The 21,609-nt window shown below is 41.9% G+C and overlaps 1 protein-coding gene and 1 long non-coding RNA gene across 4 annotated transcripts in view; both read left to right on the top strand.

Moving 5' to 3' along the window:
• The window catches only part of LOC111227440, an 87,699-nt gene that overhangs the window by 39,270 nt on the left and 26,820 nt on the right, over positions 1-21,609 (top strand). The gene's annotated exons all lie outside the window — the stretch shown is intronic.
• On the top strand, positions 3,023-5,080 carry sox2 (SRY-box 2). The gene has a single exon (XM_022752849.1). The coding sequence runs from the start codon at positions 3,225-3,227 to the stop codon at positions 4,191-4,193; it is 969 nt and encodes a 322-aa protein (XP_022608570.1). The 5' UTR covers positions 3,023-3,224; the 3' UTR covers positions 4,194-5,080.

Raw genomic sequence — 21,609 nt, 5'->3', positions numbered from 1 at the left:
ATCACATTGTAACAAATCATAAGTTAAGTATCTGCCTAAAAACTCATCGATGTCCTCAAAATAAAGAGCAATGTTATTCCTTCGTTTGTCTAAAAAAAAAAGCCGTACATATGCTTTCCATAATTATTTCCAGGCAGGAGTTATTAATGTGTTGATGAAGTATTTTCTTGGCTGCGTCTCCAGCCCCTGGTACGGCCCCTAGTGGCAAGAACAGACAAGTTTATTTACATTTCACCTGAAAACTGTCTCTCTCATTGCCATATACAATTGTTATGTTTGCGTGGCTTTGACGGGATTTATCCTTTTGTAGATTTTGTCATGTGTAAATTTAAATTTAATTTGGATTAATTGACGTGTGTTGGTGTCACCGCGATCAGAAATGTTAATTTTAGATAGTTTAACTTTTTTATAAGAGTTCAGAGAGGAGATTTTTCTTGCGTGGCTCTTCTTGGAAAAAAATATCTCAGCTTTATTGTTGCTCTATCTTGTCGCTTGTTTTTTTTTTTTTTTTTTTTTTTTTTTAAAGCAGAGATCCTATCACCCAAAATTGTGTAACCACAAAACAGTATTTTGATATCACAGCGTGCTGCACTCTATATTTGCTGTATCCATCCAAACCTGGTGTAGCGGGGGGCTTACAAGTGGTCCGAGGGAGCCGCCCCGCTAGTTTCTCCTGGTTTTTGTCAAGCAACGGCTTTAATTCAGGATGATTGTGGATGCAGGGCCATTCCCGGCTGGCTGGGGCCTGCTTTCAGAGAGCTGCAGGGCCCCGCTGTTCCTTTATTATCATAAGCAGATTAGAGGTAGCGGGGAACACACTCAGATGCAGATAACAGCCGAGCGGCCCATTTCAACCTTGCATTATAATGGACCGAGCTGCATGTGTCGCCTCTCGCAGCCCATTACGCACAAGATGAATCTTATGTAAGGTTGCCGGGGCCGGCATAATGAGAGCACGGGGGCTCCGCTCCTCCATTTATTATCAAATGACTAAAACAAAATAATAAGGCTTGATCTATTCACTTTCAATTATGATTTAATCTAGAGACACGCATTTAAATTAAATTATTTCAGGTGTATGTACTTGATCTATCTTTAATTATTGGGCAAGGCTTGCAGATCCAGACAAGCAGATGTGTGGCTGTGTTGTGACTGAATACCTCAGTTTTTTTTTTTTTTTTTTTTTAAACCTGCTGCCTGTTGATGGATAATGAATATATTTAAAATAATATTTTTAGCATTTCTTATCTTTACCAGAACTTCTAAAAACAGCCACCCCCTCTGTTCCTTCTCTCTACACTTAGAGAAACCCCCTGTCTTGCTTGTGGAGTCACTTGTAGTTTCGCCTCTGTCCAGTAGGCGGCGCTGGTGTCACGCAGCAGGACGCCTGGTCCTCAGATGGAGATTTCAGGGGAAAAAAGCAAAACAAGTGGCAACAACACTCCCAACCTCACAAAAAGAAAAAAAGAAAAAACTTTAGCCGTTTTGGACATTAAAAGCATATGAGTGAATTATTTGGCTTTAACGTGTGTGATGCCGGTGTCATATCATCATAATCGCAGTCTGGTCGGTTTGATCCATAATAAAGTGAGGCAGGTGGAGGCCGCTTTTCATTCACACTAATTGGCTGACACGCTTGTTCAGGCTTATATGAATGAGCTGCGCCTTTTGTGCAAACACACTTTATCTTAAAATATTCCTCACCTTTATTTCTCCTCCCCTCGTGTCCCCGGTAGGCCGTATCCCCCCCACCACCACTACCACCCACCCTCCCCTTAACTACAAAGCCCTAACAACAACAGCAGCACTGTGGCGGTGGAAGTGGAGTGGAGTTGGGTCTTTGTCCGGACAGATGTAGCGACAACATCCCAAACAAAAACCGCTTATTTGTGCTGAGATGAGCCCGTCTGCCTTCTGTGTGTTGGCATTCAACTTCACTAAACAAAAGGACTAGGGGAAACATCTTGGATTACCTTTCCTCTTTTCAACGCTAAAAACCAGCCGTGCCCCCCCACCCCCCCACCCCCACTCACTCACGCACACACACACACACGCATTCACACACACACCACCGCCATTCAGTGCTTTCAGTTAACTAACAAAGTTTATTTAAGTGTTGTTATGTTATTGGGGCCGTAAGTGGAGGAATTAGTGACTTTTTGATTTTGAACAACAGAAGCGTCGTGGGCCGTGACTTCAAGTCAGAACGAGGCTGTTTTCACCTTCAGAATAAGACTGACACCATTAATGTCATCATTTGAGTATAGTCTTATTTATTAAACTTATTTTGAAACATTTATTTAACTTTTATTTGATTTGATTTTTAAATGTGGATATTTATTTTTTTGTGCTAGAATAAAGGCTCCATAATTTAAAAAAAGACTGAGCCAAACATGAATGAATTGACTCATTTTTGAGAAATTCTTTGGTATATTTTTTGTATTTATTGGATAACTTTTTTTCCTAGTTTAAGCATAAAGTTTGCAAGACAACATAAACTAATGTAAAAGCCGGGAAGCTTTTGAACCCCCCCTTTCCTCCTCTGTTTGATGCTAGAAAATGTTCATTAAGTGCCACCATGCATATGTTCCCAGAGAAATGTCTCCATAAGCCTGGAAATAGTAAATATGTACTTTGCATTGGCTCATATGGGCAGGTTGTGCGTGTATGCGTGTGTGTCTCGGGGCAGGGCAGACCCCGCCCCTTTATGCTAATTAAGGTCTCCCATTGGTGTGTCAGGGGAGCAGGCCGGCTCTGATTGGCCAGGTCGAAGCCATTTATTCGCTGACAGCCCCGTCACATGAATGGTTGTCTATTAACTTGTTCAAAAACTATCTGGAGTTGTCAAGGCTCAGACGGACAGAGGCGAAAAAGTACAGTTTGTTAATGCTTTTTCGGAGAAGCGACGGGAGAAGTTTTGTGGACACAACATAGCAGGGACCTATTGGGAGAAGGCTCTCTGTCTCACACTCACACTCACACACACACTCTGACACACACTCACTGAGAGGGAGAGAGAGAGAGAGAGTGAGAGTGTGTGGAGACGCGGCTTGGTGCTTGTTGTTTTTTTTTTTTGGTCCAGAGAAAAAGTTGCAGAGAAAAATCGACAGGTAACTTTTCGCAGCAGCCCTGCGCTCCTCACTGTCCTGCCTCTGGCTTGTGGAGTTTGTCTCTGTGTTTTTTTTTTCCTCTGCTCGGGAGCTCCAACTGAAAAGCTGTTCCTGATGTATAACATGATGGAGACTGAACTGAAGCCCCCAGCTCCCCAGACCAACACGGGGGGCACGGGCAACACCAACACGTCCGGCACTGGCACCAACCAGAAAAACAGTCCGGAGCGGGTAAAGAGACCCATGAACGCGTTCATGGTGTGGTCCCGAGGCCAGAGGAGGAAGATGGCCCAAGAGAATCCCAAAATGCACAACTCGGAGATAAGCAAGAGGCTGGGCGCGGAGTGGAAACTTCTGTCGGAGAGCGAGAAGAGACCTTTCATCGACGAAGCCAAGAGGCTGCGGGCCCTGCACATGAAGGAGCATCCGGATTACAAATACCGGCCCCGGCGGAAAACCAAGACCCTGATGAAGAAGGACAAGTACACCTTGCCCGGCGGGCTGCTGGCTCCGGGAGGAAACGGGATGGGAACTGGGGTCGGTGTAGGGGTGGGCGCCGGGCTGGGCGGTGGGGTGAACCAGCGGATGGACAGCTATGCGGCGCACATGAACGGCTGGACCAACGGGGGCTACGGCATGATGCAGGACCAGCTGAGCTACCAGCACCCTGGGCTGAACGCGCACAACCCGAGCCAGATGCAGTCCATGCACCGCTACGACATGAGCGCCCTGCAGTACAACACCATGACCAGCTCCCAGAGTTACATGAACGGCTCCCCGACATACTCCATGTCCTATTCCCAGCAAACCACGCCGGGGATGACCGCCCTGGGCTCCATGGGGCCCTCCTCCGTGGTGAAGTCCGAGTCCAGCAGCTCCAGCCCGCCCGTCGTCACCTCGTCGTCCCACCGGGCCGCCCCGGGCTGCCAAAGCGGAGACCTGAGGGACATGATCAGCATGTACCTGCCCGGGGCGGAGGTGAGCGAGCAGACCGCCCAGACCAGGCTACACATGTCCGGGCACTACCAGAGCACCGTGCCCGGGACGACGATCAACGGCACGCTGCCGTTAACACACATGTAAGAGACACCAAGCAGAGAGAGAGAAAAAAGAACTTTTATAAGAGAAACTGTGGACTACTTAACGTTGGACTATTTTTGTACAGAAAAATTTCGGGGTGGGAAAAGTTGTATAGAAGTCTCCAGGAAAAGGACACACGACTCTTTTTTTCTTTCATTTTATTCTAAGGAAGCTCTAGAGGAAACGGTAGGAGATCCCCCTCTTCACTGGTGGATGAAGTTTGGAAGACTAGAAAGTGGGAGTCGCAATCAAATGTTTTATTATTGCAATCACCTTTTGTACAGTATTTATCAAAGAAACATTACAATCAGATGAAATTGTTTGTTAAACTGCAAGAGGTTGCATTTTTCTTTTCTTTTTTTTTTTATATAAAGCAACGCCAGTTCTGCAAAAAATATTAAAGGTGAAAAATGGCAGAACTGGAATTATATGGGAGCGATCAGTTATGCTCCTTTATTACTGCAAACATTGGAAAGAAAAGGGACATAAAACGAAGCAGGTAATACTGTTTTTTTTTTTTCATTTAAGGTCAATGTTACTAAACATTTTAATTTCTTAAAAAAAGATAAGACACTTTTTCTCTCATACAGCTTAAAATCTAGGTTGTTAATTTATATTTCCGTCTCCCACTTTTCATCTGTTAGAGGTATGACGCTTGTGCTCTTTATTTTCTAATTGATTTGTACAATTTCTGTATATTTACTGTGATATTTTAAGTTTTTATTTCAAAATTCATTCCCGTAGTTGTATTTTAAAAATTGTGGCCTGTACGCAGAAGCCAACCACTCCATGTATATATATACCGGAACTAATACCATCCTTATAACAGTTACAGTTTCAGCTGAGTATATTTTTTTTCAATATGCAGTTTGAAATGAATAAATTTTGGAAATTTGGATACTTGAAATTGTATGAGTTTTGATTTTATTTCTCTCAAGTCATTCTGTGTGTGCAGGCAGTCATCACATGTTGAGTTGTCATCTGTCTTTCTGCAGTTGTGTCCATTCTTTAATTCAACACTGACTCTTTACATTTTTTTATGAATGCAAAGTATCAGAGTTCAACTGATTTTAAAAAATATACTTTTAGTGGAATTTGTCCCTTTAAACTTTACTGATCAAATCATTCAGCTTGTGCGTCGTGGTTAACCACGTTTCTATTTTCTAGTGCCTGCGGATGGCCCCATCAAGCCAAAGTTTGTTGCCTGTTTCCTAAAAAGGGGGAAGATTTTTCCATCAAAATGCCCAACATCCCCAGGTATAGACTGTCATTTCTCCTCTTCTATTATCAGTAAGAAAGCAGAATTACTGTTGAGACCCAGTTTACATTTAAAAAAAAAAAATCTATATTCTTTTTAATTAATTTTAAAAATGCAGTATCTATTATTAGCAGTGTCGTTATTAGTATTATGGGCCTGCTTTTGACTGACAGAGGGAATAATCACACAGCGCTAATATCTATAAACACATTTATTACCTCATTCGCTTATTTTAGATTTGTTCACACTGACGGGAGAATTTTCTGTCATTGGTGGATTTTCAATTTCTAATGACACTTGACTGTGACAGCAGCATGTCTGGATATTTCAGAGTATCTACAGCAGTCTGATATGATGAGCTCAGGCCTCTTTTCATGCTGTAACATTTCCTCTTGCTGTTTGGTTTTAACAAGTTGTGGTATTTTTCTTTCTTTCTTTTTTTGGACGCGTCCTCTGCTCTGCTCTTCTCCAAATCACAGGAGCCGGCTCATCAGCCTAAATGTTCAATTAGGTCTAAATTGAAGGTGAGGCCTCTTGAAAGGAGCCAGGCGCGCGGGACCAGTCGGGATGCTTTTTCTCCCGCGATGTAATAACTCCACACAGAGTGTCGAGTGTGGCCATTTTAATTTAATGTTTAATCAAACGGGCCCTGCTGTTTCCCGTTAACCCCCGGTTCTCACGGTTCAAGCTCTCCGGTGTCTCGGTGCTCACTCTCCTTCCTTTAAACAACACAGAGCCGGTTCCAAAAAATGTTCCCATGCATCTCTCTGCCAGCCAGGCTGCGTTCCCCCTCCCCAGCCCCCCACCCCCAACACCTCCTCCTCCTATAATAATAATCCTTATGATGAGCTAACAGCTCGCTCTGAATTTAACTAACGGTTTTTAAATCTGGGGGGAGCGTATGTGTGTGTGTGTGTGTGTGTGTGTGTGTGTGTGTGTGTGTGTGTGTGTGTGTGTGTGTGTGTTGGTGTGTGTGTGTGTGTGTTGTTGTGTGTGTGTGTGTGTGTGTACAGAGAGATAGATTAGGGCCGTTGTGTCTTGCAGGCTGGGTCCCGGGGGAGCGGAGCTCACATTAACCGGTGGATGAATATTTGAAGAGGCCCCTCGGTATTTATCCGTCCACTCTCTCTCTCTCTCTCTCTCTCTCTCTCTCAGCCGGACACTCACGAGGTCAAGGGATCGTTGGTTGCCCCATTAATCATTGATCCGAGCATCTGAATCGGTTGTAATAGCCGAGGACATCGGTGATAAACAAATTGTTTTTAAAAGGTCGGGTATAGACGCATTAAAGTCTCCTCTCCCTCTTCTACTTCTTACTCTACTCACTCTACTTCTTCTTCCCATGAACACCGGGCCCCTGCTGCAGGCCCCGGAGGCCCCGCGAAATTACTATTTTTTCTGCGCGTTGCAGCTTTGATGTGGCGGAAAGGTTTCTGAGTGGATGCGGAGAATAAATGATGTATTTGAAGATCAAGTTATATTTTGTGTGGAGTATCATAAAAAGCTGCGGCTTATTTGTAACGCCTGTAAAGATGGTTAAGGATACTGTACTGAAGGAAGGCCCAGGCTGCTTTTAAAAACAAAACCAGGGTATTTCACACCTTTATCTACTGATGCATTTTCTCACCGTATTAGATTTCTATTTTTATTTGGATATGAGGTTAAAATCGAAGTCAAATCCGTTCATGCTCCACATTTTACGTGTTTTCTTGTCCTAAAAATAAAAATCAGTCCCTTCACACGTGAGTGAGGCCAAGTAGCCCAGTCACTAACTAGGACACGGTAAATGTTCACTCTGAAAACACTGATATCGCGCTATCTCGGTAGAAAAATATTAGCCCGCATTTTGCCCCTGTGCTTTCCAAAATGTGATTTAATCTCAGAGGCGCTTTAAGCTGCCTGGCGCTCCTGTTCAAACATTAAATAAAGGCGCTGCACAGTGCAGCCGCTCACACAGGGAACCAGGTGTCTAAAGTGTTACAGCTCGTACATGGTGAGAATGTGTGGACGGGGGCTGAATCCACGATGATACTTTCTGTAAATCTCATTGGTTTAAAACAAAAGAGCTGTAAGGGCCCACAGCTGCGTGTTTCAGATTGTTGTATCAAAGCAAAGGTTGAAACATACTGTTTGTTGGAAGCACAGGAGCTCCTGAACCTGTAAATGTCCATGTGCAACGCGAACAACCAGGTGTGTTCTGTGTGATATAGGTAGAAGCTGGGAGGCCCGGTGAAGGCGTTCCCATCCATCCATCCATCCATCCATCCAACCATCCATCCATTCATCCATCCATCCATCCATCCATCCATCCATCCATCCATCCATCCATCTCCCCTTCTGTTGCTCGCGTGCAGAGTCTGGCTGTCGCAGCTCGAGGATATTTGGACTGCAACAGGTGGTAAGCGCGCGCCTCTGCTTTTTTTTGCCCCCGGTTAAAAAAAAAAAAAAAGAAAGAAAAAGAGAGAGAAAAGCTCCCAGATGTTATCTATGATAACCTGGCGTGTGTGTGTGTGTGTGTGTGTGTGTGTGTGTGTGTGTGTGTGTGTGTGTGTGTGTGTGTGTCTAGAGCTCGGCCTGTGTAGCTTTCAAGTGGCCTTTATCACAATATTGAAGTGTTTCATTACACAGGTGTAAAAATGATTGAAATTGTAGGTGAGAAGAAGTTGGTATCCACATGTTGTAACAGAGTAAAATATCATTTAATATCATGTATTGTAGGGTTCGGTAACAGCAGGTCATGAACCATTCAATAAACAAGGCCATGGAGTCCATCAGGCCTCGGGAAAAAGTCAATAAATAAATAAATGAAACAAAATCAATAATTTAAATGAAAACTGAAAGACTATTAGTCCACAGCGTGAGGACAAGGTTAGGTGTGTCGGTCCACAGCTTATACTGGCCGCTTTCCAAATCCTGTGTTTGTTGTTGAGATTATATGATTTTTAAAATTAGGTCAAATGACCCCCCTTACCCGCAAACACACACACACACACACACACACACACACACACACACACACACAAGCAAGCAAACAAAACGAGCTTAGTGGCCCTGTAATCCTACGAGAGCCACTTTCCTTTTTTACCACGTTGCGGATAATGAGGAGGAGGGGGCATGACGTCACCCACAGATGAAGCGCTGGTCCTTATATGTGTTTCCGCTGGATACTAAACTTCACAAGGATATATATTGTTTTTTACAGCCATACAGTAATCACCTGATACAACGCTGGTCTCTTACAGGCCTGTTGGTTAAAATGAGCTCGGCCAGTATTTACCTCCATTATCACAACATCACAATTTAAAACTGTTATAGTTTCAAAAACTTTTATAGAAGCTTTTCCAGTCCCGTTTATTCATTTATTGTCACTAAAGATACAATCCTTGTTTCAAATCTCCACTGCCAAAATCGATTGTAGCCTATCATGTCCCTTATTGATTGATGGGTGTTTAAATAGAAAGACTGATACTTGACAACAATTAAATAATTTAATAATTTCTCAGAGGCAGTTACTGATTATTTATTTATTTATTTATCTTTAACTTGTGAGCATAAGATTAAATAAGGTCTGTGTTTTATAAGTATGAATACGACGAGACGTTTTTTCTTCATGTTGTTTTCCACTTTTATGTGCCTAAAGGCCTTGTGTCTGATTGAGCCTATTAAGTAGCCTAGAGTTAGTATAATGTGCCTGATGGGTGTAGAGTCATGAGGGTGGTTTGCAAGTTAAAGATGGAGAAGTTAGTAAAGTGAATTAGGTGCTGAATAAATAAAATGTGCAAACTTCTGCAAATAATCACCCTTAGTGTTTATCTTCATCTCTTCCTCTTGTGTCGTTATTATTCTGCAGCCCAGAAGTTTTTTTCTTTCTTTCTTTTTTTTTTTTTTTTTTTAAAGTCTCCCCGACATCTCTGCCTCCATCACACAGAAAGACTGCGAGAATGGTTGAATAGCAAAACTGTCAGAGCAGAGAGCTGTCGTGTGTTTCGCCTGCGTGTGTGTGTGTGTGTGTGTGTGTGTGTGTGTGTGTGTGTGTGTGTGTGTGTGTGTGTCTGTTTTAGTGTGTGTATGTGTGTTTCAATGTGTGTGGAGCGTAGAGGGACTGAATGGCAGCCAGTAGCCTGCTGATCTAGCGCAGGTGCAGAGAAGGGAAGCGGGCGGTGTGTGTGTGTGTGTGTGTGTGGAGAGGAGGTTTCTCTCTCTCTCTCTCTCTCTCTCTCTCTCTCTCTCTCTCTCCCGCAAGCACGCACGCACGCACGCACACACTCACTTCCATTGAATAGGACCACACACTGACACAGACCAGCATGCCATCAGCCTCGCGCTGCTCTTTGCTTGCATTCTCAGAGGCTCGAGGCCTCCGCGACACCCCCACCCCACCCCACCCCACCCCCCTCCGACCACCACCACCACCACCCTCCACCTCCTCCCTCCACGTCACCAGCAGCTCGGGCTCCGTTTATCATTTGTGCTCATTGATGCTGACAGCTTTATAGAGCGCCATCATTAAAGGAATGCAGCAGATCACAACTCCGGACAAACCAAAACCAACCAGCAGTTCTGTTACTTTTTATTTTTAATGTAACTGTAGCTCACTGACTTACATGAAGATCACCCACATACTGGCTCTAAGTTTTTTTTAACCCCTCCGTCACATCCGAGCATTTGGTGCTGTGTGCGAAATGAGTTACAGTGATATATAAATGTCAGATGGTTAGACCCATAGGCTTGAAACTATATCCAACTCAGCACCACCAAAACAGTTTTTAGTCTCCACTGTCTGTAGCAATTCCCATGCTTTTCTTTAACTTGTGGATCCACGTTTCATTACTAACTCTGTGTCATGTCTCATAACTGTGGCCCATGGCTTTGATTGACTATAAAATATCCAATATAAACTCGTGTTTCACACCGGATATTCTGCATAAAAGTTCAAATATTCCTGCAAATACCCCCCCCCCCAAGACAGCTGCTGATTAAAGTGAAAAATAAATATTCAAAATGTGGATTTTAGACAAAATTGTAGTTTCATAAAGTCATAACTGGTCCATGTGAGTCTAGTGCTTCCTGAAATAAATTTAAAGATGACTTGTCTTGGCCTCAGTTAAGATAGGTTCTAATAGAGGTTACTGATAACTCAGATAACATATGTCTATTCTGCTTCTAGAGGAGATTAGCACAGGCCAGGAGAAAGTGCAAGGCAGAAGGAAGAGAGACAGAGGGGTGGAGAGAGTAAGGGGGGTAGAGGGGGATTTTTCTCTGAGAAGAGCCGACAAACAACAATATAAGGCCTTTTGTACTGTAGCCTGCCAGGGAAATCCTTCTGCTGTGCGCTAAAACTGATCTGAGCTCTGCCATGAGAATAAATCAGAAGAGCTCATTACTCAAAAGCTGCAAATTTTTAAAGTAATATTATTACTCATTTAGAACACTTAGTGTGAGTTTCCTCATTTTGCAAAATCAATTTCAATATGATAGCTAATAAACCAAGACTCAAAATCACCGTTTTTCATTAGTACAAAATATCTAATTATAGGTTGTTTATTTCATGTTTTATTTGTTGTTGTTTTATTATTATGAGTGGGCCAGTATCTGAGTGTTTATTCTAAATATTGAGATTAAAAACCATTACGTTTATTAGGGCTATTACAGTCACTGTTACAGTCGCACGGTGTTATTTCGACGTACAGACTAATTTTCCCTATAGTCAAAAAAATGAAAAATGCAAGTGTCAATATGCACATTGTCTTATAACTAATTCGAGTTAATACAGCCATAATGACAGTATAACGGCACGCTAATTGGCCTTTTTTGCTGCACAACAATGCGACCAGATCAGCATCTCTTTATTATTTAATAACGTCAAACGCTTGGCTGGCTGTGCTGGCTGCTGAGCCTGCTGGCTGCTGTTGGGAAGAGGACAATACAGCTCCAATTCAGGAGCTTCACTCATGAGCTATATGGTCACAGGGAGGACAGGGACACGGGCCTTTATGGGGTTGCCAGAAATGTGAAAAGATTGAGTGTGAAAAGGCGACGGTTTAAAATAAACCGTCTTTAAATGAAAATAAAATAAAGGTCATTTTCAACAACCATCTTAATTATTTATTAGATTTTCTTGTTTCCTGTGGGATGTTTTGGGCTCACTCAGCTTGAAGCAACAGGTGACTGTATGGGACCGGCCTGTCACGCGGCTGCAAGCGAAAGTGCTGCTGCATGGTCTGCTGGTCTTTTGTTGTCCGGAAATTTGGAGACTGTGTTTACTGATGCCCCTCCTCGGGCCTGTTGAGGAGGGGAGGAGGGGGGGGGGGGCTATAATCTGCAGACCCAGTGTAAGCAGAAAGAAGATCAAACCCATCAGGTTGTTGCAGGAAAATCAGTGCAAATTTAGGATAAAAATAAACCCTGAAAATAGGAGAAATTGGTTACAAATTAAAGCAAGTTTGACACCGTTCTATATTTGTTGGGAAGCCCAGACCACTGACACAGTACACGAATATCTCTGCGTTGTTTCTTTAGACTTTGAAGCAACTATTTCTCTGCCTCCATGCAGCACGTCGCTGGTCTGGAACAATATGAGCGGGTTCCCCGGCTGACGGCCACCCATGGCCGGCTCAAGGAGCCTGGCAGACCCGGGAGGGGAAGAGAGGGGAAGAGAGGGGAGAGGAGAGCGGGTGGGATGCCATGTGGAGACACAGAAACAGGCGATCATTGCTGCAAAACGTTGCAGTGACTGGGTTTTCCCCCACTAACACACACACACACACACACACACACACACACACACACACACATACACACACACCGGTTGCAGATTTCGATCCGGTTGGCTGAGGTTTGGCAGCTGCTGTCTCTGGCCCACAGCTTTAATTTTCGGCACTTGTTGAATCGGGTGATTTGAAAACGGAGCAGTGTCTTTGCGTCTGGAATCAGCGTTTTTCGTTGTTCCTCACAGTCTGCCAACGAAAGTGTGAACACATAACCAACACTCAAAAGCTATGAGGCTGTATCATTGCCTGACATGTCGAGAGCAGTGGAGAGAGGAGTGAGAGTTTCTTTTTATGAACTGATGGAAGATTAAATAACTGATCGATTTTACATGAAATATAAATCAGAGGAATTTAGATTTCTTTTTTTTTTCCATTGATTTAAATTTCTGCACATCCTGCTGCTCTAAAATGCGTTTTAAAGTAATAATTCCAGTGTCAGAAATGTGTAGTTGAAAGTATGTATTTGTGAACTGGAGGCAGTTTGTAGGCATTCAGAGATTCCTTGATAGAGAAGGCTGTTGAGCTGATGGGACTGAATCATCATTAACAAGCCAACAGACACAGGAACCCCCCTCCTCTGGTCTCATTTCCCAGCATAGACACTAACCTCTTTCACTCTGTCATCAGCCTGACTCTCTCTCTCTCTCTCTCCCTACTCTCCCCCCCCTCTCTCTCTCTCTCTCTCTCTCTCTCTCTCTCTTTCTCTCTCTCTCTCTCTCCTCCCTCCCTCCACCGACTCCAGCACACAACAGCACAGTCCATTGTTCGCGGCCCTCCCTCCCTCTGCCTGGCCCCCCGACCCAACTGTTGACCAACAACTCCACTCGCACATTAAACGGGAGGGGGACGGCGGGGGTTGTCCTATTTTAGAATATGACACATCCAGAAATGCGTGCTGAGAAAAAAGAAAAGTGGGTTTAAAGGTGTGGCTCTCAGCATTTTATTCCACCAGAGACTCATGTTGGAGGGGAAATAACCCATACCATAGATTTAAGATAAATAAATAATTCGAAATAAATATTGAATAGGTTAATTTAAAATAAAAAATATAGATCACTCAACGTGCCAAGGAAATAAATCATTTAAGTGTAAACTAAAAACCGCGCTTATTCTTTCAGTATAATTCAACAGGCCTGTAATAACTAATAACAGTGGGATGTACGTTCACGCAGTATAGCCACAGTTTTCTCGTCTGTGCTGTGTGCGTTGCTTTTCAGAGTAAAAGCTTTAGAAATGATGTGCAGCAGTGGAAAAAAAAGGGGGGGGGGCACAACCCGCGTGCCTTTCTAGCCCTCGGGGACATGCGCGACCCATCTGAATGGATGCTGGAGGAACTGAAAGTGTGTTTGCGTCTATCTATCTATTTATCTATCTATCTATCATTAAAATGTACTACAATGCTCATAACAGGCTACATAGTATGAGATTATGCAGAATGTGGGTGTTTTGTTGACATTAGCTTTACCCAACTCACCCCCAGTGATTTGTAAATTGCAATATTATATTGCAACATCAACCTATATACTCCAATATAGTTTTTTCTTTTCCTCTGATCATATTAAAACCCAATAAAGTATAGAAATAGCTATACTTATAATCGCAGGCTAACCCTTTCCTTTCTAACAAACTGAGCTTCTGAAGTTTTGTTGAAGGTGACAAAGTATGGAAATTCACATAAAGAAGTAATCAGTTCAAAATCATGTCCATGAGCAATTTTCACAAAATTAGAAAAAGCAATGAAATTTCAAATAGCTGGATAAAACAATGTTAAGTAAGTTGTTTGAGCTGTTAAAGATGGCCGGGGGTCTCCAGGAGCCCAGACAGAGTGTTGGGGTTAAGTGTTTGGGTTTGTCAAAGTCTTTTAGAGTCCAGTGCATACATCAAACTGTTCTCATAGAGTTGGTTTCTTTATGGACTCAGACACTGTTACCAAAATTCAAATACTTATACAATACTATAAAGAGTTTAATCTGTATTGATCATGTGTTTGTAGGTAACTGTAGCCGTCTTCATAATACAATTTACAGTATGAATATACTTAAAAACCATATACAGACACACTTTGAGCTAATGCTGCTAATATGTTAGATAAACAATTCAGGCCCTCAGGCCAGAGTTTGATTTGATGCATCAGGTTTTTTTTTTTTGAGGAGATTCTTTTCCACATGTCACTGGATGACTCAGATAATGTGTGTGTGTGTGTGTGTGTGTGTGTGTGTGTGTGTGTGTGTGTGTGTGTGTGTGTGTGTGTGTGTGTGTGTGTGTGTGTGTGTGTGTGTGTTTTAAGCAGATCTCCAAGACAAGGTGTTAATGTGTTTTAAGGATAGGTTTACATTACAACGTGTCACAGAGATAGTTGTTCAAAGGCTTTGTCACTGGCATTAACATGACAGCACACACACATGCACATACACAGGCACACACACACAGGAACACTCAGACAGATACATAGAGGCTAGACATATATACAGTATGTAGGCCAAGCTCATCTTTCAGACAGCACTCTCCACTTGTGTTTTCTCCACTTATTTCCTCCTCTCTCCAGGAATCAGCACATCAGATAAATGCCTCCGTGCTTGCTGGATGAAAGCATCCTCTAAATGTCATTTGCCAAATGTTTTTGTGTCACGGGCCTCAGCAACAGACACATGCTGATGAATTTAGACCCTTCACTGCAGAGATACTGGGCTGTTATAACAAATCATGTTGACATACAGAGCATCAGCCCAGATTACATTTCTCCAAGTGGAAATGCCATATCTCTTTCAGTGGTGAATTATTCATCTCACCCGTGAACCTTTGCTGGTTTACTTACATTGTGTCTGACTTGTTGGCTAAATGAATCCCCCCTTTCTAACAAGCATTTAAAGCGTTTTCACAGGATGGATCATAGGCCTCTTCAAACAAAAAAGTGTTTGATATGTCTTCTTCACAAAAATGGAAAAAATACAGCCGTATTTTTTTCCAATTCACCTTTGTCTACAAAAACAAAATAAATTCAACTTGATATGAGTGAACTCTCTTCTTATATATGTACAGCTGTGTTGAAATTGACACTGATATCAGCAATGGCTGTTCCCATCATGCTTGTTATTAACCATTTAACATCACAGCCCATAAAAGCTGTTACACGATCAATTTACTGGCACAATTAATCTTTAAGATAATAATAATGTCATAATAATTAACACTGACAGCTTGTCATCTTACAGATTATACCTTATCTCACATCTGTAATCTGGCATGCAGCTCAGTGAGACACTGAATATCTATACATCAGTTTGTTTTGACTGGTTCAGGCTGTGCTGTGGCTGATATGAGTCAAACACTTCTGCTCAGTGATGTAATCGTGTGTTAATATATAATCTGCTCCTCATCCACTGCTGAGATGCGGTTACAGGATGTTCATAGCTGAGCCGTGTTTGGTTTAAATATTATGTTTAAAAAAAAAAAAAAATGTTTTAAATGAAAACGCAGTGTGGACCTGTCCAATCTTAACATTCCTGCATTTGTTCAGATCCAACTGTATGAAGAGCAATTTTCTTTTATCATGCGTAAAAAATAAAAAAAAAAAACCTCTTTCCCAGTCGATCGGGTGGACTGTAGTGTAGATTTCGATTGATTGCATCAGTCACTATCAGGCTATTCTGGAGCTGGTGACTCTGAGGTCTCCCTCTCCCTCTCCCTCTCCCTCTCTGGTCTCTCTGACAGAAGCTGTTGTTGAATGGAAGAGTGGCCTCTTTCAGTGTGGGTGTCCCCTCGGGGCCAACTGGGAGAGATAATCAGACAGGACAGTTACAGACAGACAGACAGGCAGGCAGATGCAAGTTGTTTCTCCCTGACTCAGACCAAGACGCATTTGGAAGAATTTTAAATGGGCATTTGTGATTTTCCCCCAGAAACATCTTTAAAACAAGGACCTATAATTTTAAAATTTTTGACAGTTTAACATTGTTTTCTCCACTTCTTTCCTCCTTTGAAGTCAGCTGTTAAGGTTTTAAATTCTGTCTGCAGTTTAATCAGAGCAGCACAGTGAGTTAGTCTCTGCAAAATCTTCACTATCATCTTAAGAGTCGACCATTAAAACACCTTTGAGATTAGATTAGATTAGATTAGATTAGATTAGATTAGATTAGATTAGATTAGATTAGATTAGATGGAGTCTTAAAGGTTCCTTGGGTTCTTGCAGTACAAGAACATCAAATAGGAGCAAACTTAATTTCTATGTTTATGGTAAAAAATATATATATATATATATATATTTATATATAAATAAATGTAAATTATCGCATTGAGCCTTATGAAAAGTTTTAGAATCACTGAAATGCTGGGACTGTAAATTTAGTTGTTATTATTAGTTATTAGTTGTGTAATGCGCACAAAAAGTGTCTCACATGGATTTATAGGACGCCACCACTGCAGTGGTGACACGTGTCAGACATCAAAATAACTTCTTACATTAAATTACAAACAAACGTTTGGTTCAAATCCCTTCAAATAAAACCTGCCACAAATAGGACTCCATTCATAAAACACATCTACGGTTTATCATAATTATTAGAAGCAGCCCTTAAATCATCTGAAAATGAACAAATAAACATGAACTTTGTCTTCAATTTCATCTACATCACTAACAAAAACCTCGTCTTTCTTCTCTTCAAGGAAACCATCAGACCCATGGGGATGTACCTCAGTATAACTGCTCACACAGCTCATAAGGCTCTACACTGTAGCTGTCCATATAGTATCTCTCAGATCCCTTTAAAAAATATAGTTTAATTTCTCTTGTCATTCTAACTACTCACCTTTTCCTCAGTTTACTCTGAACACGGCTCTTTTGCTACAGCATGAGTCATAGAGCATCTCTTCTCTTATGATAGAGGATATTCTGCAGGAAGGACCTACCTGACAATAAGTGGCTATAGACTGAATTATTATGTGATATCAAATGTTAATAAAGAGAATTTAAACAGGGATATTATAATGTTGAAATATAAAATTGACTTTATTACTGTATCAGTCTTGTATTTCAAAAGATTGCGTGATGATAACAAGCTTCATCTCTGGAAGTTTCCATCGCAGCATTTCTGAGCATACCTGCATGTGCGTTGGTGTGTGTGTGTGTGTGTGTGTGTGTGAGGGAGGGAGGGAGGGAGGGACGGAGGGAGGGAGAGAGGGACATGGCAATATAATATATAGGCCAGAGGGAGAGAGAGACGAGGAGAGAGGGGGAGAAGGAGACAGGTCTGGCCTGGGTTGGGTTGGGCAGGTCAGTGTAGCAGCATTTGATTGTAAATAAGAGAGGAGTCAGTTCACACGCCGATCAAGTGACTGCCGGGAACAAGCGAGCCATTTGAATCAGGTGGCTATCTCCCTATCTGAGAGATCAGAGCCCTGTCACCCCCTCCCACCTGCCTCCTCCCTCTCCTCTCGTCATTGTGTGTTGCGCAGTAAGGGACACACACACACACACACACACACACACACAAGTGAAATGACATGTCCCTCCCTGCTGGCTATAAGGGCAGGCAGAGTGGCTGGATGAGATTTCACTGTCTCACGTTAGGAGAGGAGAGGAAAGTAAGGAAAGGAGAGGAGGGGAGGAAAGAGGAGAGGAACGGCCCCCGCAGTGCTATAACATCGTGAAAGCCGTCCTGTCATTGGCTCTGTTATCTGACAGCGACGATGCAAGAAAAAGCTGAATTCACAGATGCTTTCAATCAGATTCTTTCTTTGGCATTAAAAAAAATCCAATGTCTTTATTCACTCTACAGACAATTTACTGCCATGTCATTTCATTTAATTTCATTCTATATTGTTCTCAGGGTTAAACAATTGTGCACAACTCTATTTAATTTAACTGTCAAGACTCAAGCTCTAATTTATCCTAAAGCTTTAGTCCTACCTTTAACAGCAGGGGAAATGGGTCTGCTCTTTTATTTTTACTATCAATTCATGTCTCTCTTTTATTTTTTATTGTTTAGTTTGTAAAATGTCAGAAAACTGTGTAAAATAAACATCACAATTTCCAAAGAGTCCAAGAAACCCCAAATATATTCAGTATACAATGATATATCAGAGGAAGGGTTTGGCTAGGAAGGTGACTTAAATCATTAACAATTAATCAACAAATCATTTTAGCGCTAAATGAAATAAGTGCTTCTTTTAATACATCTGAATGAATTCATTTACACAACCAATACCTCCATTCACTTTGACCATAACACTAAGAAACCAGAGCCTGCTCTTCAGTATGCTGGCTGTAAGAATAATGGCTTATTAAAAGTGGATCCAATAAAACACGAAAGGAGACACACACAAACACACACACAGAGCCACAAGCACACACATGTACACACTCGCCCACATATGTTTTTTATGTTGCGTCTTGACAATGACCCCCAGGGGAGACGATGATGTGTGACAGCTGCTGCCTGTTCATATTGATTAAATGACAGCCAGGATCACTTACCGATTTACCAACTGACGGAGCTCAAGCATGCGACGCAGCCCTGAGGGAGGGTTTAGGCCTGTTAGCCTGGACAGCCTGCAGTCTATGTTCACAGCCGCCGCTTTAATATGAACATCATCTCTATCCCACTGTGACCCCGCAGGACGCACATTAGATTACCCTGCTCATTTTTGATGCCACGACAATCAATACAATAATTTGTATACAAAAGCCGAAAAGCAGATTAAGTCATCATGATACGCAGTCTAGTAGGGATAAAAATGTGATTTAAACAGGTAGGACCCATGTTTGTGAACCAAGTAAATGAGAAATTAGCTAGCAAGTAAGACCCAGGCTGTGAAAACAGCATTTTCTTTGAAAAATATATTGAAATAGAAACAGTAAACTTGTTTCTTTGGGAGGCTACCAGCACAACAGTTGAAATGAGAGTGTTTTTAACAAAATGAATATGACAGAACCAAACACATCAGAATAATTTAGAATAAAGCAAAAATGATGCCAAAAAAGAGAATATTAGATGGAAGAACAGAATAAAACAAAACAGGATGAAATGTGACAAAATGTATCTGAACAGGATGAAACAGACAAATGTATCAGGACGTAAAAAGAAACATCAAAATATAAGAAAATGGACTGAATATAGCAGCAAAAATATGAAAGAGGTCAATGATAACTACTGACATGAAGGATTTCATTCAGCAGATTCAACACAGAAAATTGTGTTGAAAATGTCTTTTATAAGAACATGCTGTTAAAGAATGTGGAGCTCTGCGTATTAAAAGCTCCACTCGCTCGTTTTTAATTATTTGAATGAGGTGACAAGAAGATACGTTTGGAAAGGACATTAGGAAATTTGATTTGGAGTCTTTTAGCCTGTTGGGTCTCAGTTTCTTATTAATGGAGGTGAATAATTTGTAAAAGACTCTATTTACAGCCTTAATTTTAAAAGTACAATTTTTATTCTATTGAAATCGAGTTGGTTTTCTACATTGTCAGTGCACAAATACAGCACAGGGACATGAATATAAATGCATTACCAATCATGACTGGACAAAAGGGACGTGGACTGGACTCGAGCCGGACAAGTCAGGACATGACTTTACAGAACATGTAAGGACCAGACATGGCAGGGCGGATAAAGACAGTACAGGACAGATCAGGATTGGACAAGACAAAACATGAGAGGGACAGGACAGGGCAAGATAAAACTTGACTTAACTGGACATTGCAAGAAAAGAGACAGAGCGACATTTTAGGGCATGGGAGGACAGGGCAGAAAAAGACAGGAGAAGACAAAACAAGACAGGACTGGACATAACAGCACACACAAAAAAACCAGGACATTATTTGTACAGGAGATGAAAGACAGTCCAGGCTTGTGTAAATCAGTGCAGAAAAGGGCAGGACATGCTGCATTACGTGCCTGTGTGTCTGGTGAGTCAACAGGATTGGCAGTGCTGGGACAGGCGGGACGTTTGGCACCTTTCATTGCTGCCAGCACTGAGAGTTTCGGCTCTCTCCGCGTAGGTAGAGGGTGTGGCCTTGGGAACGAGCCAGGTGAGGCTGTTGAGTGCAGATTAAAGTGGAGATTGATCAGTCACTCCAGTCATCGGGGCTGGTGAGTGACGGCTAGCCTCGGGACACAAACATGGAGACTATTGATTCTGAGTCGCCTTCTATCTCTTAATTGCTCTCCTCAAGTCAATGCTGTCAAACATTCACAATCACACATACACACACACATGTGAGATGATGATAGACCTTGTTCCTTTAACTCTGTCTGTCTTTCTTTCTGACACACACACACAAACACACACACACACACACAAACACACACACACACACACACACACACACACACACACCCACCCAGTGTTGGTGACAGGACTCTTACTGTGTGTGAATCTCTGTTAGCAGGAATGACCCTCAGGCCGTGTTTTCTAACAGGCCTACAGGATATTTAGCAGCAAGGAGGGAGGTTTCTATGGCACTTGAAGGAAGCTGTTAACAATAAAATGTCATGTACTAAGTAGTTTACAGCTTGAGAAGAAGTGCAGCTTGAAAAGGTTCATACAAAAACAAGAAATCATGACACACTGTGGCTGTAAATGATCTGATAAACATCACTTCCATAAATGACAAAACGTGCATTCAAGGAAAAATCAAACACAAAGTTTAAACTGATCTTGGGGTGTAAACTTTTCCTGCAACTTCCCATTTCAAAGTTTCCTCAAAGACTCCAGATAACAACACTGCAGCAGGTTTAGACTGTGGCCATCAACTCTAAATATTTCAACTTTGATTCTGAGAAATTGTTTGTCTGTCAGTTTGGTATGGTGGATAGCACTAAATACTGCAGTACCCATTAGACTGGGATGTGGTTGCTATGACGAGGAAGACAGTTAGAGGTGTCCATCACAGCTGTAGCAAACTCAAAACAAGATTGTCATTGCAATGCTAAACAAAAACCGAGGCGTACAGTTCTCCAGATTCTTCCAAAATGACACTGGTGTCTCAAGGAAAAATGAGAGAAGCAAATGACTAATAACAACATGTTTGTGGTGAAATGACAAATACCTTGAGTGGTCGCAACAATCGTGACTCTTTTTTAGCAGGAGAAAAGGAGGAAGCAATGTGATGTTGTGCCCTTATCTGCTATAAATTCAGTTTATATACAACTAATTTACAACAGCAAATGTTTTTTGAAGGAAAAATATGTGCAACTGAATCATGTTTTTTATTAATGTAATGAGGAAATGTTGTTAATTTCAATATTTGGCAAGTCTCACAAAAATGCATCAGACATCATATTTGTTTTCTGTCACTCGTGGTGACCACAGTATTATTAAACTTTTTTATGGTTATTTTTTATGCACTCAGGTTGTGATCAGGGAATGATTGTGGTCTTATTAAATACAG

Source organism: Seriola dumerili, unplaced genomic scaffold (assembly GCF_002260705.1).
Source record: "Seriola dumerili isolate Sdu_G_001 unplaced genomic scaffold, Sdu_1.0 BDQW01000002.1, whole genome shotgun sequence".
Taxonomy (NCBI): Eukaryota; Metazoa; Chordata; class Actinopteri; order Carangiformes; family Carangidae; genus Seriola; species Seriola dumerili.
Note: the sequence above shows the minus strand (reverse complement) of the source record. Positions and strands in the feature narration are given on the sequence as shown.

Coding starts and splice junctions, on each gene's coding strand:
- sox2 (XM_022752849.1), top strand. CDS start 3,225: ATGTATAACATGATGGAGACTGAACTGAAGCCCCCAGCTCCCCAGACC.